The sequence below is a fragment of the Syngnathus acus genome, chromosome 2 (assembly GCF_901709675.1).
Source record: "Syngnathus acus chromosome 2, fSynAcu1.2, whole genome shotgun sequence".
Taxonomy (NCBI): Eukaryota; Metazoa; Chordata; class Actinopteri; order Syngnathiformes; family Syngnathidae; genus Syngnathus; species Syngnathus acus.
Genome location: NC_051088.1, coordinates 5,198,762 through 5,214,622, shown reverse-complemented (window position 1 = coordinate 5,214,622; position 15,861 = coordinate 5,198,762). Strand labels below are relative to the sequence as shown.

Genomic DNA, 15,861 nt, shown 5'->3' with positions numbered 1-15,861 from the left:
TGGCCTCCAGGCCATGTTTACCTTAGATCAGATAATCTATGGTAATCAAAAATGTTCGGAACACATTCCAGTACGATGCTCTTCTACTTCACTCCATGCAACATTATAATGATAAATCACAAATGATTACTATACATTCACTGTATGTCTTGTTTTGGCTTTGGTTGGATTGTACAATTGCAATGAATTTGCTTGTACAGTAAAACAAAAGAATATGGCTGTATAACATTTTCTTTCTGAGAGACGCATTATGTGCAAGTTATTGTGGTTTATTGTTTTGTTACACGTCCTTCATTTGTTTTAGTATAATACAGACGTTTATGTATTTTCTTATTTTCTTAAAAGTCAAATTGTGTGTCTGTACTGTACTGTACTGCACTGTACTGTTTGTGTGTATATCAATAGACAAAATATGCCCTACTTTCACAATCCAACTGTCACAACAATCATGTGCAAATGTGATACACATCTAATACCTAAATTGTAAGTGATGAGACATATTAGAAACATTGAAATATATGTGTGTTTATTGCCACCATACACATCATTGCTCAATACACTTTCACTGTCTGTAAATGTGACATGTCGCTACTCTTGGATGTCATCATCTTTACAGCCCACTCCCACCCAGTGACAGTGTGAATGGGTGGGGGCAGAGGTGATTGCTAAATGCACCAATAAATGTGTGGACACTTTTGACCATCTCCATACACCTCTTTTGAAGTTCGTCCTCAGTGCAGGTCAACAGGTGAGTCTTGAATGATTACAATGTATTGTTTTGTAGTCGTTTTTAGGATTGTAATCTTAAACCCTCCTGTGTGTCATAACAAATGGCAAAAAATGTAAATAAATTACAAATTTGCAGGCCTAGATACTTTTTCACCCTTCCTTTTAATTTTTGGTTTTACTTAGTTTTAGATTACTTAATACAGCATGCTCTATTATATACATATCGACTGGCAGCAACGCAGGTTGCTAAAGGACCGTGACCATTCTTAATATAATGTAGGAAAAAACATAGAAGCAATAATAAAAATAGAAAGTCTTAATTTAATCATATTTAACTTGGTTGTAGTTCTGTGTAAAAATGCTAGTAATGAGAAAGCTTTCAATAGTAGTGTTACTTATGATGATATTATTTTTATGTGATGAGTATAATGTTTTGAAAGCAACATATTTTAGAATTGGCTCCTATACTGCTGTAAGACAATCATGGACTAATTTGTTGCTATTGAGCCACAGTTGCCGGCTAAATTGGCACCAAAAAGAAATACATTTGGACCGACTTTCCTGGAAAGGCATTTGCGATGACAGCCCAATGTCAAGATAAATATCTCACCACAAGAGAAAGCCTACAATCCGAAGAATTACCTTATCTTCAGACCACAGGCCAGGGCAAGGGTGTCTGAACACATTGCAGATGTATCTATATATTAACTAAAAAAAAAAAAAAAAAATGCATTAACTTCTGTTGAAGATATTACTGATCATTTCCTGTTGTTGAGGGTTTTCTGAGATGTGTCAAATATTTTGGTTAGCTGAATTAGTTACATGAAAGATATTAGTAACCGCTCACCTTATGGCGTAGTGCAATTCTACCCCCACAAAAGTAAACACATTGTTAAAATACATCTCTGGAGCTGATAACATACAGAATTATAGATGGAAAACTGTGGTCTTGGTGGATTATTTGATACGAGCCTCAGCTGATGACGTCTGTCGCTCAGCACTGAAACGGCTGCAGTGAGAAGATAAGCCCCACCCAGAAGGAGCACCTTCAGCTCACAAAGCGTCACACCTCTTGGCATCAATTATGTTGATAGCAAAGTTTCACTTGTTCCTCACTTTTCACTTGACATTCTCTGCAAAAAGGGGAATTATTCCAAAATTGCAGAAATGGAGTTGATCTTTAACAGTGAAATAAAATGTTGTCATCTACGTTCACTCAGAGCAAGAACAGGTGGCTCAACATGGCTGCCTTCCTTCACCACTGTCCCTTCTTCAAGTGTGCCACCAAACCAGCTTTGAGGAGATCAAGCCCATTGCTCTCTCTGGCCAATCAGTGTCCCATCATTGCACGTCAGATCAGCGTCTGCAGGTCAGCTGCCTTGGCGGCCAAGTTGAGCGTCTCTCCTACCAGTCCTGACTGCCCCCAGCTTCCCACGCTGGAACAAAGGAGGAGGTTTGCTCAAACAGCTCCTCAAGTGGCGGAGCCGGCGGTGTCAAAGGCTTGCCCTTTCGTCACCTCTCACATCGGGATGGTCCAAGCCAGCCCTGAAGTGCAGGAGGATGTCCGAGAGGGTAGGAAGCAGCAAAAAGCATTGACAAACGTTTGAAAAAATTGCTTGAGTTGATTACATTGAAGTGATGATCCTTTGTGCTACTTTGACAGGTGTGATGATGTCTCTATTGAAGGACTTAAAAGAGTCTATTTCCCCCAAATCACCTCAAGACATCACCATCAGCCACCTCCTCAAAGACAACATGGGTGCGTATGTCGACACGAGAGGTGTGGCGCTTGTCAGGTCACCGACCTTTTGAACATCATTGATACCCATCAAAAACTCAATTATGAAGCACAAATGAAGGTGCAGATCATGGAAGTTATCTTCACTTTTACTGTCCACTTGCATTGGGGTCAAGTGGGTGCAGTGACCCACTAGATCCAGAAGTTGATGGGGGAAAAAAGCATCTTTTGAAGCACCGGTTTAAAATGTTTGGCCTTTAGATAGAGGTATGTGCCATTCTAATACACGCTATACCTGATCTTGCCTTTGCAGTTGGGCCCAGCTTTGATTACGACTACTTCTTCTCTGAGAAGATTGCCGAGAAGAAGAAGGACCACACTTACAGAGTCTTTAAGACTGTAAACCGGAGTGTCGGCTCATATCCTTTCGCTGAGGATTACTCCGTGTCGGCGCGGGAGGGCTCCCAAGTGTCTGTCTGGTGCAGCAATGACTATCTGGGGATGAGTCGTCACCCGCAAGTCCTCAGCACCATCAGGTAAAAGTCAGATGCTCACACAGTGAATATAGAACAGAATCACATTTGGAGCTCTTCCTGTGTAGCAGCCCACAATATTGCAGCTTTTTAAATTTCATGTGTCATCTTTTGCTGCTCAGTGATGCCCTGTACAAGCATGGTGCGGGAGCAGGGGGAACCAGGAACATCTCAGGAACCAGTAACTTCCATGCAGCTCTGGAGAAGGAGCTGGCTGAGCTCCATCAGAAGGATGCCGCCCTGGTCTTCTCTTCCTGCTTTGTGGCAAATGACTCCACCCTCTTCACTTTGGCCAAAATGTTGCCAGGTATAAAACCCTGACACCTACTTTGACAAGAATGCTGCTGATTTTGGATTATATCTCACTCAAGGTGATATGATGATGCCACCAAGTACTGAAATCAGAAATGTCTTCTTCCTTGATTAGTTCCGTCCATCCATGGTTGTTTGTCTATGTGTGACTGTGCAGTCCAGGCTGGGTCTCTCACCTAAAGTTAGCTGGTATTGTCTCCAGCTCACTTGTGACCCTGAATGGGAAAAGTGACCGAAAATGAATGGACTGATGGAGTGACAGGTGAAAGATTTAACAGTGTTACTGTGCTACTTACAGGCTGCGAGATTTACTCTGATGCTGGGAACCACGCCTCAATGATTCAGGGCATCAGGAACAGCGGATCTAAGCGCTTCATCTTTCGCCACAATGACAGTCGACACCTGGAGGAACTTCTGCAGCGTTCAGACCCAAAGAAGCCCAAAATAGTTGCGTTTGAGACGGTGCATTCAATGGACGGTGAGGCTCGCAAAATGCTCTATTCCAGATGCCACTCTGTCATTCCATAAAATTACTAAATTCATGAGAAAATGGGATGGAAAGATTTGGAGTGTTTAATTTTTTTAATCTTTTGTCATTCATCATTGTGTCTTGTGGGAGGAAATTACCAGGTGCTCCAGCTTTATTTCTTTATCCATTATCCTTATGCCATTTCCATAAAAAGCACATAAACTGTTTCATTAAATAAAGCTATAAAGCATTGTTAGGATAGGTTTTGTCTCAGGAAACCTTTCATTGATTAACTAGAAGCTGTTTAATTGTTTTTAATCATCTCAACTTGGGCATTTGAGTCTTTAATTTCCTGTTTTATTCCAGGCGGCATATGTCCCTTAGAGGAGCTGTGCGATGTGTCTCATCGTTACGGAGCTCTGACATTTGTTGATGAGGTTCACGCCGTCGGCCTGTATGGAGCACATGGAGCCGGAGTGGGAGAGAGGGACAATGTGATGCATAAGATTGATATTGTGTCTGGGACTTTAGGTAAGCGGCTCATGCGGAGATCACCATTTGGACTCATTTTCACTGGCCGCTGATGTCACACTCACACCCACTTGGCCTAACTGTCACTGTCACTCGTGCCAATTTAGCTGTGTTAACTCACATCTAAGGGCCTGAAGAGGAGGCGTTTGCATCACAGGAATCAGAGAATTATCAGTAGGGTGTCGGCGCTACTGCTGCTGTGGCTCTGCTGATAACATAACATCAGAGGCTGGGTCGACTTTTATGGTAACTTGAAACTTCTAGCTAAAAATGAACTGGCAATGCCATATTTGGACGTCAAACCACTACAGGATTGAAACACTTGATTTGAAAGTGTTTGAGTCATAATGAGCTCGAGTACAAATACACAATATCATTCCAAGCTCTACACATGACACAATTGGAGGGTTTTCATAGGTGACAAAAGTTAAAAATACCGCAAATCATTCAACATAGTATTGTTTAAAAATAAACTTTCTTTGCTATGTAATGAGGTAAAAATAGATGGGCCTAGTCAGTGGCAGATGAGGTAAAAATAGCTCAGATACTTTTATAAAACACAAGATATTTATTGCAATTAAAAAGAAATGATTCTCGATTAGAATTGTATTATTTATAATATTATTATTAATCAAAGAACTACTTAAATAAAATAAATGTTAAATTTATATTTTAATCTACGTATATATTACATCACTCAAATAACCAACTATTTAATAAGAAAAACATATTTTTAAAAAACCCATCGGAATCCGTTTAATTTAGAATAAAATAATTTTAATGTAACAAATGTTACAGGAATCTGCTAATGTTAATGCTCAGTTGGCCGGATTAAAGAATGGAGTGGCCCACCTCTGTTTGGGAAGTGTTATGGTGTTTGTAATTCCATCCAGAAATTTGCATGTGAAATGCAAATACCGTATATAAAGAAAAATGTGTCTCCTGACCTCATCAACACTGTTCCAGGCAAAGCCTACGGCTGTGTGGGAGGCTACATCGCCAGCAGCACCACCCTGGTGGACACAGTGCGATCCTTCGCCGCTGGCTTCATCTTCACCACCGCCCTGCCCCCCATGGTCCTGGCCGGAGCCCTGGAGTCCGTGCGGGTCCTGAAGGGCCCTGAGGGGCAGTCCCTGCGCAGAGCCCACCAGAGGAATGTCAAACACATGAAGCAGCTGCTCATGGATAAGGGCCTGCCTGTGGTCCACTGTCCTAGCCACATCATCCCCATACGGGTAAGGAGGTTTGCCAACAAGATGAAAAGTCAGTAACGTACACTACCGTTCAAAGGTTTGGGTCACTTAGGATTGGCCATATTTTTTTGAAGTTAAATTGCTATTTACTAATCAGATATACACTCTATACATTGTTAATGTGGTAAATAACTCTTCAAGCTACAAACATCTCTTTTTTAATGCAATAGCTACATAGTAGGCCCATTCCCAGCAACCATCCCTCTATTGATCAATTTTGCTCATTGTGTTGGAAGGCTAATGGGTGATTTGAAAACCCTTGAAAGTTCTTGTGTAATTAGGTTTGTTTTCATGGAAAACACTAACTTGTCTGGGTGAGCCCGAACCTTTGAACGGTAGTGTATGTCACAAACCAGCGGTAACATTACACTGTGTAACCTGACTGCATGAGTGGCGTCAGCCATTCTGATTAAGATGAGTAGTTCACCAATAGCAGTCCCCTGAGTTTAACTTTCATGCACTCTGCAGGTGGGCAATGCAGAGCTGAACACCAAGGTGTGCGACACCCTGCTGGAGAGACACAACATCTACGTGCAGGCCATCAACTACCCCACAGTGCCTCGCGGAGAGGAGCTGCTGCGCCTGGCTCCGTCTCCTCATCATCAGCCCGCCATGATGGAATACTTTGTGGGTGAGTGTCATGTGCTGAGAAATGTTAGTTTGTCCTTGCAAGGTTGTCATCGCTGTAGCTGTCAACATGGGACTATTATACCTGTTGTTGATTAGTGCTTGTTCATGTGGGGTCCACTTGGTTGTCTTTTCATGTAAGTACAATTTTTGACCTGCTCAATAGGCCATTACTGCATTGAGGTAATTTTCTGTTTGCTGTGTAAGTGACTTATAGTCACAAACTTTCCACAAAGACTGAAAAGCCACATTAATACGAGAATCACATTCACAGAGAAACTGGTAGACGTGTGGCAGGAGGTGGGGCTGGAGCTCAGCAACCTCGCAGCTGTTTCCTGCACATTCTGTGACCGCCCGCTGCATTTTGACCTGATGAGTGAATGGGAGAAGTCCTACTTTGGCAACATGGAGCCCGAGTACATCACGGTGTCTGCATAGAGGACATGGAATTTTACCAGCAACATTAAGCAGCACTAACTTAAATTGACACGTTCTGCTTTCTATGCACCAAGAAGAATTTAAGTGTTAACCTTCAAACATATCTCAATTTAACATTGTGTAGTTTACTTGTTTCACCTATGACAGCTTGTTGGTTGCCGATGTGGATTTGATTAAAATTGTGCCTCCTCTAATTTAAAAGCGTAAACCCTGCACATTGGGCACTTTCTTATCTAGATGTGTAGCTTTGAATTAAACAAGTTGTGTGACTTCTTATTTTGTGATGGGCTTCCACACCTGGAAATAAATCAGTTCAAACATTCAAGGTGTTAATGATTGTCTGCAGTTTGTTCATGAATAATGTAAAAAAAAAAAATGCAGTAAATCTCTCTAATAAGATGTATTTGTCTTTATCATGCTGTCACATTCTTTTTTGTTGTTTTTACAGGACCTTGAATGTTGTACATATAATGGACTAAAATTTGCATTAGGCACTATGTGCATCTCTAAATGCCATGGAGATTAGTAGGTTTTTGAACTTTTCAAATTTACACAACCCAAATTTACACAACCTGAGCTTTTCAAATTTACACAATCTTTAGTTATGCATCCAAAGTTGGTTGATTAAATTCAATATTTATTCTTTGATGCTCGCCAACATACACTGCTTACAAATTACAACAAGGCTGCGAACAGAAAGGAGCTAGTTTACAAAAGCACAGTGGTGTCAACTTGGGAATTTGGTTGCTATATTTAGCACCACTTATGACCACTGTAACAACTAAACTACAGCATTTTAGATTAAAATGACTAGTGAGTTTAATTCCCACTAAGATACAAAACACATTAGTTGGATCATTTTCACATTGTGTTCCATATAACAAAAAAGGAGCCAAGTGGAAGGCAATCAGCAGGGATGTCAAATTGATGAGATTTCCTAGGGATGTGTATTTGTCTTAATAATGCACTTTTCTAATTTACGGCATAATTTATTCCAAATTGTTTTGCGGAACCCAAACCGCTGTCCTAAAAGATTCTGTACTGAATTAAGAATTGTTTTGTGGACTTGCTAGTTGACATTACAAGGGCTAGCCACTTCTCGTTTGACCTTTGCCCTCAGCCGGCGGAGTTCTGCATTGTCGCCGTCCACAACGAGGCCGCATTCGATCAAGGCCCAAGCTTTGCTGAGCTGCTGCTCGCCATAGTGCTGCAGCGCACCCCTCAAAAAGCACTCACCAACGCGTAGCTTCCCCAGACCTTCTTCCACACATTGGAAGGTCCGCTCCTTGTGGAGCTCAAGGGCCCTGCTGTAGTCCTCCAGGGCGGGTCCTTCTCTGGAACACAGCACCAGGCTGCATCCGCGATGGCACAAGTCTTCCGCCCAGACTTGGGGGTCGTTGGAGCAGCCAGCGTCGGAACAGCCGTGCTTCTGAATGACTCCATCGAGGTCAGCTACGCTCCGCTCGTGTAAGCCAAGTCGCGCGAGGCAGACTGCCCGCTGCCGAAGATACTGGAGTCTGTGTTTGTCCGCTGCTTGTACTGCCAGCGTCAGGAGAGGAAGAGCCTGATCCCAGCTTCCATCTGAACACACGCTGCTGGCATCCTGTGCTGCTGCCTGCCGTAGAAATAAGACACAACATCCTGACAACTTTCATAAAGAATAATGTTTAGCTTGACTGACACTATCTGAAATGTTTTTAAAGGCTATAATACAGTTCACATCATGTCGTCCTGTGACTATGCAAATTTTTTGTGTGGAGTGTATTTCAGAAATAGTCACCTTAGCACAGACATCTTTTTTGTTGTGGAAATCTGTCTTTTTTACAGTATACCTACTTACTATAATGCCTTTGCATGTGGCAAAGGAGCACTATAGTCACTCCATGACATTCACCCAGCCGGTTCCAGAATCGTGTAAAGAATAACCATACATGTGAAAAGTCTTCTGCAAGTACTATTTAGTGTAATATATATATCATATCCCTCCCACTTTGAATTGTGCAAAAACATGGAAAATGTTGCAATTGTTTATTGTGTTTTCTTATTATTTCAATGAGTGGTAATTGAATTATGTGTGGGTGCCTTAGTGATATGCTGTACAGTAATAAATTATCAAGTTTGTTTTTATATCCTAATTTACAGCTTAGGTTTTGTGGCCCTAGAAAAGGTTCAAAATGGTACCTTGGAGTGCAGTAATTCTCCTTATGTGATACAGAAATTGTACCTTGAGGGGAAGAAATAGTCTGCCAATGCCCAACAAGGAACATCGGTTTAACCTTTCGAGTCTGAAAAATGGGTCTTATACTGGAATTGGTCGAATTCCTTGGATTGAACTATTGAAGAGCCTAAAAGTATTTTACTTATTATGGATGAATAGAAATGGCGCACCTTTGCTACCTGTTCCCTCTGATTGGATGGGATCAGAGCCAACAAGAGTTCCAGACATGAAGATTCTTTCTCAGCAAGCTTGCAGAGTCTGCGAGCTGCTCTGCAATAATTGTGCCGCCAAGCATCCATTACACCCGCCCTGGCCTTGGCTGAAGGATTTCTTGGCTCCTGGCTGAGCATCTGGCTCAGGTGGGCACCTGCCGCCTCCACTTCACCTGAGCCAGATGGATCAATACAGCAAGTATACAAAAATCAGTGCAAAGCTGAGCAGAACGTTGCATATTCAATCAGCAAAGATGGGCAAAGTCACACCACCTTTGGCTAAAAGTATGTCAACACAGAGGAGATGCCATCTGGGGCCTGCACAGTTAGTCTTCATCAAAGCAGTGCAGATTACGGAAGCCTCCCTGAGCCGATCCTCGTGGCAAGGGACATTATTGGAGACTAGGACGTCTGACAGGCTGCTCCTGCAGAACTCATGCAGCCAATCACTGACCAGCTTGCGCGCTCTGTCCTTGAGTGACAGAAGGTCTTTGGTGACCTCATCAGTGTTTATCTGCAGTGCTGCCAGAATGTCATGGGTGCATTCCTGCAGTAGGAAGATAGGGTGAAGCTTATATTGCTTGGATTCGAACACATTTTACTGGGCAAAAGAAATACGCATAAGACAGTAAATTAGAAAAATGTGAAAAACTTCATTTATGTCAGTAATTCTAATTACAAAGTGCATGTCATATATCATATAGATATACAGAGATAAGTATTTCATAATTTGGATGATTATAGTGGAGCTCAAAGCTAAAACCCACAGTTCATTTAAGGTCAAGGTTGAGCTCGAGCCTGGTTGAAAGTCAGATAGAAAATGGCTTTCTGAATGTGTTAATGTGTTCAATGAAGCTGAATAATCAATGAGTACATACTATAGAAATCAACATTTGCTATGATATTGTAATTAATCTGCTCCTTTACATTTGGAGAACAAAAAGTTTGGTATACTTGGCCACTGCACTTATGGGGAGAAATGAATGCAAAAACTGCTTTTAAAGACTTATCGTGGAAGAGGGAAGAGGTGTGTCCCATTGTCCATACAGTGATGCTAGAGTTGTACCTTTTGCTGGTTGAGCAGGAGGTACGTGAAGCCTCTTCCGCAGAGTGCTTCAACATGTTTGGGCTGCTCCTTGAGAATGGCACTGAAATCAAAGATGGCTGTCTTTCTTTGGCCGAGCAGAGCGTAGCACCTCCCTCTCTCCAGCAAGGAGTCGGCCGCCCCGCCATCTGGGAACGTTGAAATTACTTAATACACCGGCGTGCCTTTTTTTTCGTTTTTTTTTACCAGCAATGATGATGGCGATTGAGAGATAGGCCACAGCCTCCCTGATGGCGCTCTCCTCTGTCGTGCATTCCAGAAGGCGTTTGGCAGCAGAGTGGCAGCGCGCCTGTAGCAGTGCCCGGTCCTTTTGCTTCGCAACTGTCAACAAGGGGCGTAGACAACTGGTATCGCCACATTGAATGAGCTTTTTTAGCAGCTGCAAAAGGGGGAAAGGGGAAATTAAATACAGTCTGCTTTCACGGAAAATTATGAGAAAATGTACGTATTATAAGTATGTCTGACTTTGCCACATGCCATATCAACAGGGAACACCACTTTAAACAATTTTCTACGTAAGCCCGTGGGAATAGAAAGCAATACCATGAATAGCGAAAAACCACAAATACTGGGTAGAACCCGATCTTTTGGAACAATGAACTTACCCTAAAGTCTCAGAGAATTCAGCTTTGTTTGGACTGCTGCCTCATGTGACGCCAATAAATACACGTTGACTAACAAATTACAAAAATATTAGGTGAAAAGAAAACATGTTTCAAGCTTCTCTACCTGATTGGTGTCATAGAGAAAGCCCCTGTGCAGCTGCAGAAGTACGAGTCGGGCCAGGACGGGTGCCCGAGGACTCGTATGCCCGATGGAAAGCAACAACAAGCGATAAGCCTCCTCCACTCGTCCCAGCTGGTACAAGGCGTCTGCTGCTAAGATCTGAGGCCCATCGGTGCCTGGTTGGAGCTCCATGAGCAACATGGCAAGGCAGTGAACACCAGCAGGAGATCTGAATGTCAGACAGGGGGTGCATACTATGATGGATATCAACATTGATTGATGCACTGTAAAAACATACAGTGCAAAGTAACAAAGTACAAATGTGTCATGGTCTTAAATAGAGTTTTCAGGCATCTGTCTGTATAAATAATAGACATAAATTTGATTCAATAGAATTAAAAGAAATAAAGATAAGGTGTATTTTTAAAATTGCCATTAGTTCATTTTGAGTTTTGAGGCATTTTGAGTTAGTAGTTTCCAATATTAGCAAAGATATGGGAATAATATTTTGACAGCATTTAAACCTGAGCCAAGCAAGTGCTTTTTGGAGTGTATTGTTTTAGTAAGAGTGTGAGTATTTTTGCCCCATTTGAACATTAAAACTAATATGTAAATGTAGTTTTTGAATGTACGTGAGACCCATAATACCCTGCTCTGTGGTCATCTGGCTTAGATGTAACATTTAGCTGATCATCCTGCTGAGCCTGCTGTGAGTAATTTTCACAGGCGGCCGACTGACGGCGTCCAGCCTGCTCCAGCATGACCCGACCCTGCTCCAGAAGCACAGTCAAGAGCAGACCCCGGAGGTTCCACGGCACCAGACAGCGAACGGTCAACGACGTCTCCAGCGGGTGCAACCTGTTGGCCGTCACATAGTCGAGAGCTGTGAGATAGTTGAAGCCCCCAGTCATGCGCAGAAGCCCCCTGCCACAAAGTGCCCGCACACAGCTAGGTGGGTGAGGGGCATTGTGTTCAATCACAGCCTGGAAGTCCTCTAGCGCCCCTTTGTGGTCATCTGTGAGAAGTCGCGCATAGCCACAGAGCACTTGCACAGTGTTCTGATAGCTATTCTGATCTTTGGAAATGGCCAGCTGACTACAAATAGAGAGGGCCTCCTTATGCTCCCCCCTGAGAAGAAGACACTCGGCCAGTCGCACCCGCAGCTCTCGTCCTCCACCGTCAGGCTCCAAATGGCAAAGGGTTCGTAATTGAGCGATCACAGGGTCCAGAAGTTCCACTCCGTCTAGGGACCTCAGGTCGGCTCGGATGAGGACAGTCTCCCGGAAAGCAGAGAGACCCTTTTCAGCCTGCTGACGAAGATGGTTGCAAGTAGTCCAACCTGTGCCAAGATCAGTGAAGAGCTTTTGGAAGTAAATTCGGGCACAAGCGGGGTTCGCCTCGAAGGCTTGGCCCAAATCCAGACAGGCCTCGGCAACCCGGCCTCCCGCCGAGAGAAAGGCGGCCGCTCGACCGGTTAAGATCCTCGCTCGCCTGTCAGGTGTGTCTTGGATCATCTCCAAGATAGCTGAATACACATCTGCACTGTCGCGAAAGCGGCCTATGAAAAACAAATGTGCCGCCTGGAGCTCCTGCACGTGGCTGTCATCTGGTGAAAGCTCCAAAAGGAACTCCAGCAGTGGAGAAGCAGCCTCAAGATTCAATTGCATACTGTCCTTCTTGGTTGCTTCACATTTGCTGTCCAGCATCAAGGAGGGATGCCAGTGATGCATTTGGTCTGTAACGGCTTTTACTATTTGGGGTATTTGAGCAGCTTGTCTGCTCTTTACCAATTTGACAGTTTCACATTTGTTGCTCTTGTACGTTTTGAGGTAAAGCTTCAGACCCGTCGTTCGGCGAGACTCTGACAACAAGCAGGACAAGGCGCGGGTTATCTCCAACGCTACATAACAAATGTCCTCTGGATTTGGTTTTTGTTTCCGTTCAAGCAGAGCAGTACAGCGAGCAAAAATCTCCTCACAGCCTTGCCCGCCACTCTGAAGGAGGGACTCCATTTTGAAAACGGTGGCCGTCAAATTATTTGGGCAGAGCGTGGACAGAAAGACAGCTACCAAACCTTTACTGAGAACTTCATCAGGTTGGACCTCCGGGTGGTCGAGCCAACTTTCTAGAATCGAGATGACTCCTTGGAGGTCTGACAACTCCATTTTGCGCATATGGGAAACAGTTGTTCCTGCATGAGTACTGAAAGCTGACATGTAGAGGTAGGTAGCCCGAACCAGTTCGCCAGCCTCTAGCAACTTGTCTGCATCCTCACACAGAACTGAAACCTTGATGCCAGGTCTCACCATGGCAGTCATGATTATTGACTACCTCCTCACAATTGCACACCAAGACATACGTCACCTGCCAACAGAAAAGATAAGATGTCGTTGGTCTTACTCAGAAAACACGACTTGTTATGAAGGGATGAATGTCACAAATAATACCAGGATATAAGTGTTTAATATGCAGCTTATTAAAATGTTAGAAAATAGCAATTTACTTAAAAGTAAAATACAACTCAACTGTGCTTAAAAAATGCCAAGTAAAAAATGTACTTGATGCAAATAAAAGTTTAAACAGGCTTTATAGACATCTACAGCTTCATTGTAATGTTTCCATGTTATTTCATGTTTTAAACTGTATTTGGTTCAGTGATTTGTTTTCTTCACGTAGCACAAGTGATACTCCCGTACAACAATATAATCACTAGAGTCTAGTGGGTCTAGGGGTGTCAAACTCGTTTTTTTCGCGGGCCACATTGTAGTCATAGCTTCTTTCGGAGGGCCATTATGATTGTCAACCCAAATAAATGTATGAGCACTTCATATTATATACAGTAAAAGCTACAAAACAAACTGACAAATAACTCGTTTTCAAATCAGACGAGTAAAAACTGGTCAAATATCTCAAAGAAAAGATAATATTAAAAGTGAAGACAATTTGCAATTCTAGCAATGACACGAATTTGATGCACAATTTGTCTTCGCGGGCCACATAAAATGATGTGGCGGGCCGTATCTGGCCCCCGGGCCTTGAGTTTGACATTATTCTCTTGGTAATGTGGGATTTGTTTGTACCACCTACCTGTATTTCTTCCCCACGCAACAGTAACTTTCATGCCTAAGAGCAGACCGACCAAAACTTGCATAAATCCAGACTTATTCAATGTTCAAATAACACCAAAATCCGAATAAATATGGCCGCTGTTAGATCATGTCTTGCCCCGGACTGCCCGGGGAAAACACTCCATGGGACCCGTTTGCTGTCGGCTACTGTAAGACAATAGCGCTCTGATCTGCGTTGCCAGGACAACTCAACATGGCCGTTGAACAACAAAAGCTGCAAATGTTAGCACGGAGACAAACAAAGACATTCAAAACACATCCAATTCTTTCTTCCCTCTCCCTTTCTTTCGAGACTTACCAGCGCGTGAGTTGTAGTCCGCGTGAGCGCTGGTCAGGTTGCCATGGTAACCGTACGCGACAACTTTGCCTGATAAATCATGACTTCACACCACCTTTATGGCAATCTGGGTGAAACGATCTCCAACAAACAGGAATTAATGCGGGAAAAGTCATTTGCAGATAAGCAGACTCATTTAGAATCTGAAATCGAATTTTAATGCAATGCAATTTTAAGGGTTTGTAATAAATACAACTACAGTAAAAATAACGAGTTTCGCATTTATAATAACACCGATCAATTAACATTTACTTAAAGAGTGATTGTCATGTATAGATAAGCCGTCACGTAGAATAATGATACAACATACATCATTATAATCCAAATGTGCATGTCCAGAGTCATTCATTCATCGATTCTCTGAACTGCTTATCATCACTACTAGGGTTGAGAGGCAAGGCGAGGGATACCTTGAACTGGTCACCAGCCAATCTCAGGGAACAACCACAATCAATAGATTACATTCACAGTCACATTGATAGGGCACTCTATTCCTTCCGAGCGCAAGTCTGTGTGCAAATAGGCCCATTTGAGTTTTGGCAATTCCGTAGACCGACGTAGCTTGGCACAGGCACAAACGAAGACTAACTGGGCCATTTGGGCCTCAAAAGAAGTGTATATGCCGTATGTCCGTGGATACTGACTTCATCAGCACGCAGAGCGCATGCCATGTATGGATGCAGGACATCGGCAAGCTCAAGGTACATTTAAAAGAAATAAGTACAAGAATATCTGAACCTAACTCTAGTTTGAAACCCTACTTCAAATCAACAACCCTCAGTTGAAACCCTACTAGAAAACCCTGGCACTAGTTTGAAACTCTAACTTTGGTTTGAAACCCTGCTTTGAACCCTTGACCCTAGTTTGAAACCCTACTGCAAAACCCTAACCCTAGTTTGAAACCCTACTTTGGAAACTTGAGTTTTAAACCCTAAAGCGGAGTTTTAAACCCCACTACAAAACCCAAACCCTAGTTTTAAATCCTATTTTGAAACCCTACCCCGAGGTTGAAAAGCTGACTTTAATTTGAAACAGTACTTTGACACTCAACCAATAACCGTAACACCAAAACCCTAACCCAACCCTAAATTAAATTTAAAACCCTATTTTGAAATCCTAATCCTAGTTTGAAACCTTAATCCTAGTTTGAAACCATACTATGAAACCCCATCGCTAGTTTAAAACCCTACTTTAAAACCCTATCCTTTGATTGAAAGGCTGACTTTAGTTTGAAACCGTACTTCGACACTTAAACAATAAGGCTAAACCAACCCTTGTTTGAAACCTTAACCATAGTTTTAAACCCATCCATCCATTTTCTGTACCACTTGTCCCCACGGGGGCGAAACCCAAACCCTAGTTTAAAACCATACTTTGAAATCTTAACCCAAGGTTGAAAAGTTGTCTTGAAACCATACTTTGACACTCAACAATAACCCGAATACTGCAACCTAACCCACGACCCGAACCCTAGTTTGAAACCCTAAACCTTGCTTGAAACCTTA

At 42.8% G+C, this 15,861-nt stretch overlaps 2 protein-coding genes across 4 annotated transcripts; one reads left to right on the top strand and one right to left on the bottom strand.

The window, feature by feature from the left end:
• The first annotated feature begins 617 nt into the window (after positions 1-617).
• Positions 618-6,955, top strand: alas2 (aminolevulinate, delta-, synthase 2). 2 transcript variants are annotated; one of them, XM_037280901.1, is made up of 10 exons: positions 618-748; positions 1,950-2,301; positions 2,393-2,488; positions 2,781-3,003; positions 3,123-3,307; positions 3,611-3,790; positions 4,148-4,312; positions 5,279-5,547; positions 6,034-6,196; positions 6,467-6,955. In XM_037280901.1, the coding sequence occupies exons 2-10, from the start codon at positions 1,971-1,973 to the stop codon at positions 6,628-6,630; spliced, it is 1,776 nt and encodes a 591-aa protein (XP_037136796.1). In that variant the 5' UTR covers positions 618-748; positions 1,950-1,970; the 3' UTR covers positions 6,631-6,955. The 2 variants fall into 2 exon arrangements, with proteins under 2 accessions (XP_037136796.1, XP_037136805.1); XM_037280910.1 differs by lacking the exon at positions 6,467-6,955 and adding an exon at positions 6,327-6,389 and having other exon boundaries at positions 6,034-6,261.
• A 291-nt stretch (positions 6,956-7,246) lies between these two features.
• ttc34 (tetratricopeptide repeat domain 34) lies at positions 7,247-14,882 on the bottom strand. Of its 2 annotated transcripts, none has more exons than XM_037280878.1 (8): positions 14,318-14,882; positions 11,540-13,255; positions 10,895-11,120; positions 10,352-10,544; positions 10,127-10,293; positions 9,334-9,607; positions 9,019-9,233; positions 7,247-8,245 (listed from the first exon to the last, which is right to left on the bottom strand). In XM_037280878.1, the coding sequence occupies exons 2-8, from the start codon at positions 13,207-13,209 to the stop codon at positions 7,700-7,702; spliced, it is 3,291 nt and encodes a 1,096-aa protein (XP_037136773.1). In that variant the 5' UTR covers positions 13,210-13,255; positions 14,318-14,882; the 3' UTR covers positions 7,247-7,699. The 2 variants fall into 2 exon arrangements, with proteins under 2 accessions (XP_037136773.1, XP_037136785.1); XM_037280890.1 differs by lacking the exon at positions 14,318-14,882 and adding an exon at positions 13,979-14,304.
• Between the last annotated feature and the right edge of the window lie 979 nt (positions 14,883-15,861).

Bases quoted from the DNA above. Each gene is read 5' to 3' on its own strand.
- alas2 (XM_037280901.1), top strand. From the start codon at position 1,971: ATGGCTGCCTTCCTTCACCACTGTCCCTTCTTCAAGTGTGCCACCAAA. The intron at 2,489-2,780 runs GTGCGTATGTCG...TTGCCTTTGCAG, and splicing joins CCTCCTCAAAGACAACATGG to TTGGGCCCAGCTTTGATTAC. The intron at 3,308-3,610 runs GTATAAAACCCT...TGCTACTTACAG, and splicing joins TTTGGCCAAAATGTTGCCAG to GCTGCGAGATTTACTCTGAT.
- ttc34 (XM_037280878.1), bottom strand. From the start codon at position 13,209: ATGACTGCCATGGTGAGACCTGGCATCAAGGTTTCAGTTCTGTGTGAG. The intron at 10,545-10,894 runs GTAGAGAAGCTT...CCCCTTTTGCAG, and splicing joins TTCTCTATGACACCAATCAG to CTGCTAAAAAAGCTCATTCA. The intron at 9,608-10,126 runs GTACAACTCTAG...TTCCTACTGCAG, and splicing joins TCCTGCTCAACCAGCAAAAG to GAATGCACCCATGACATTCT.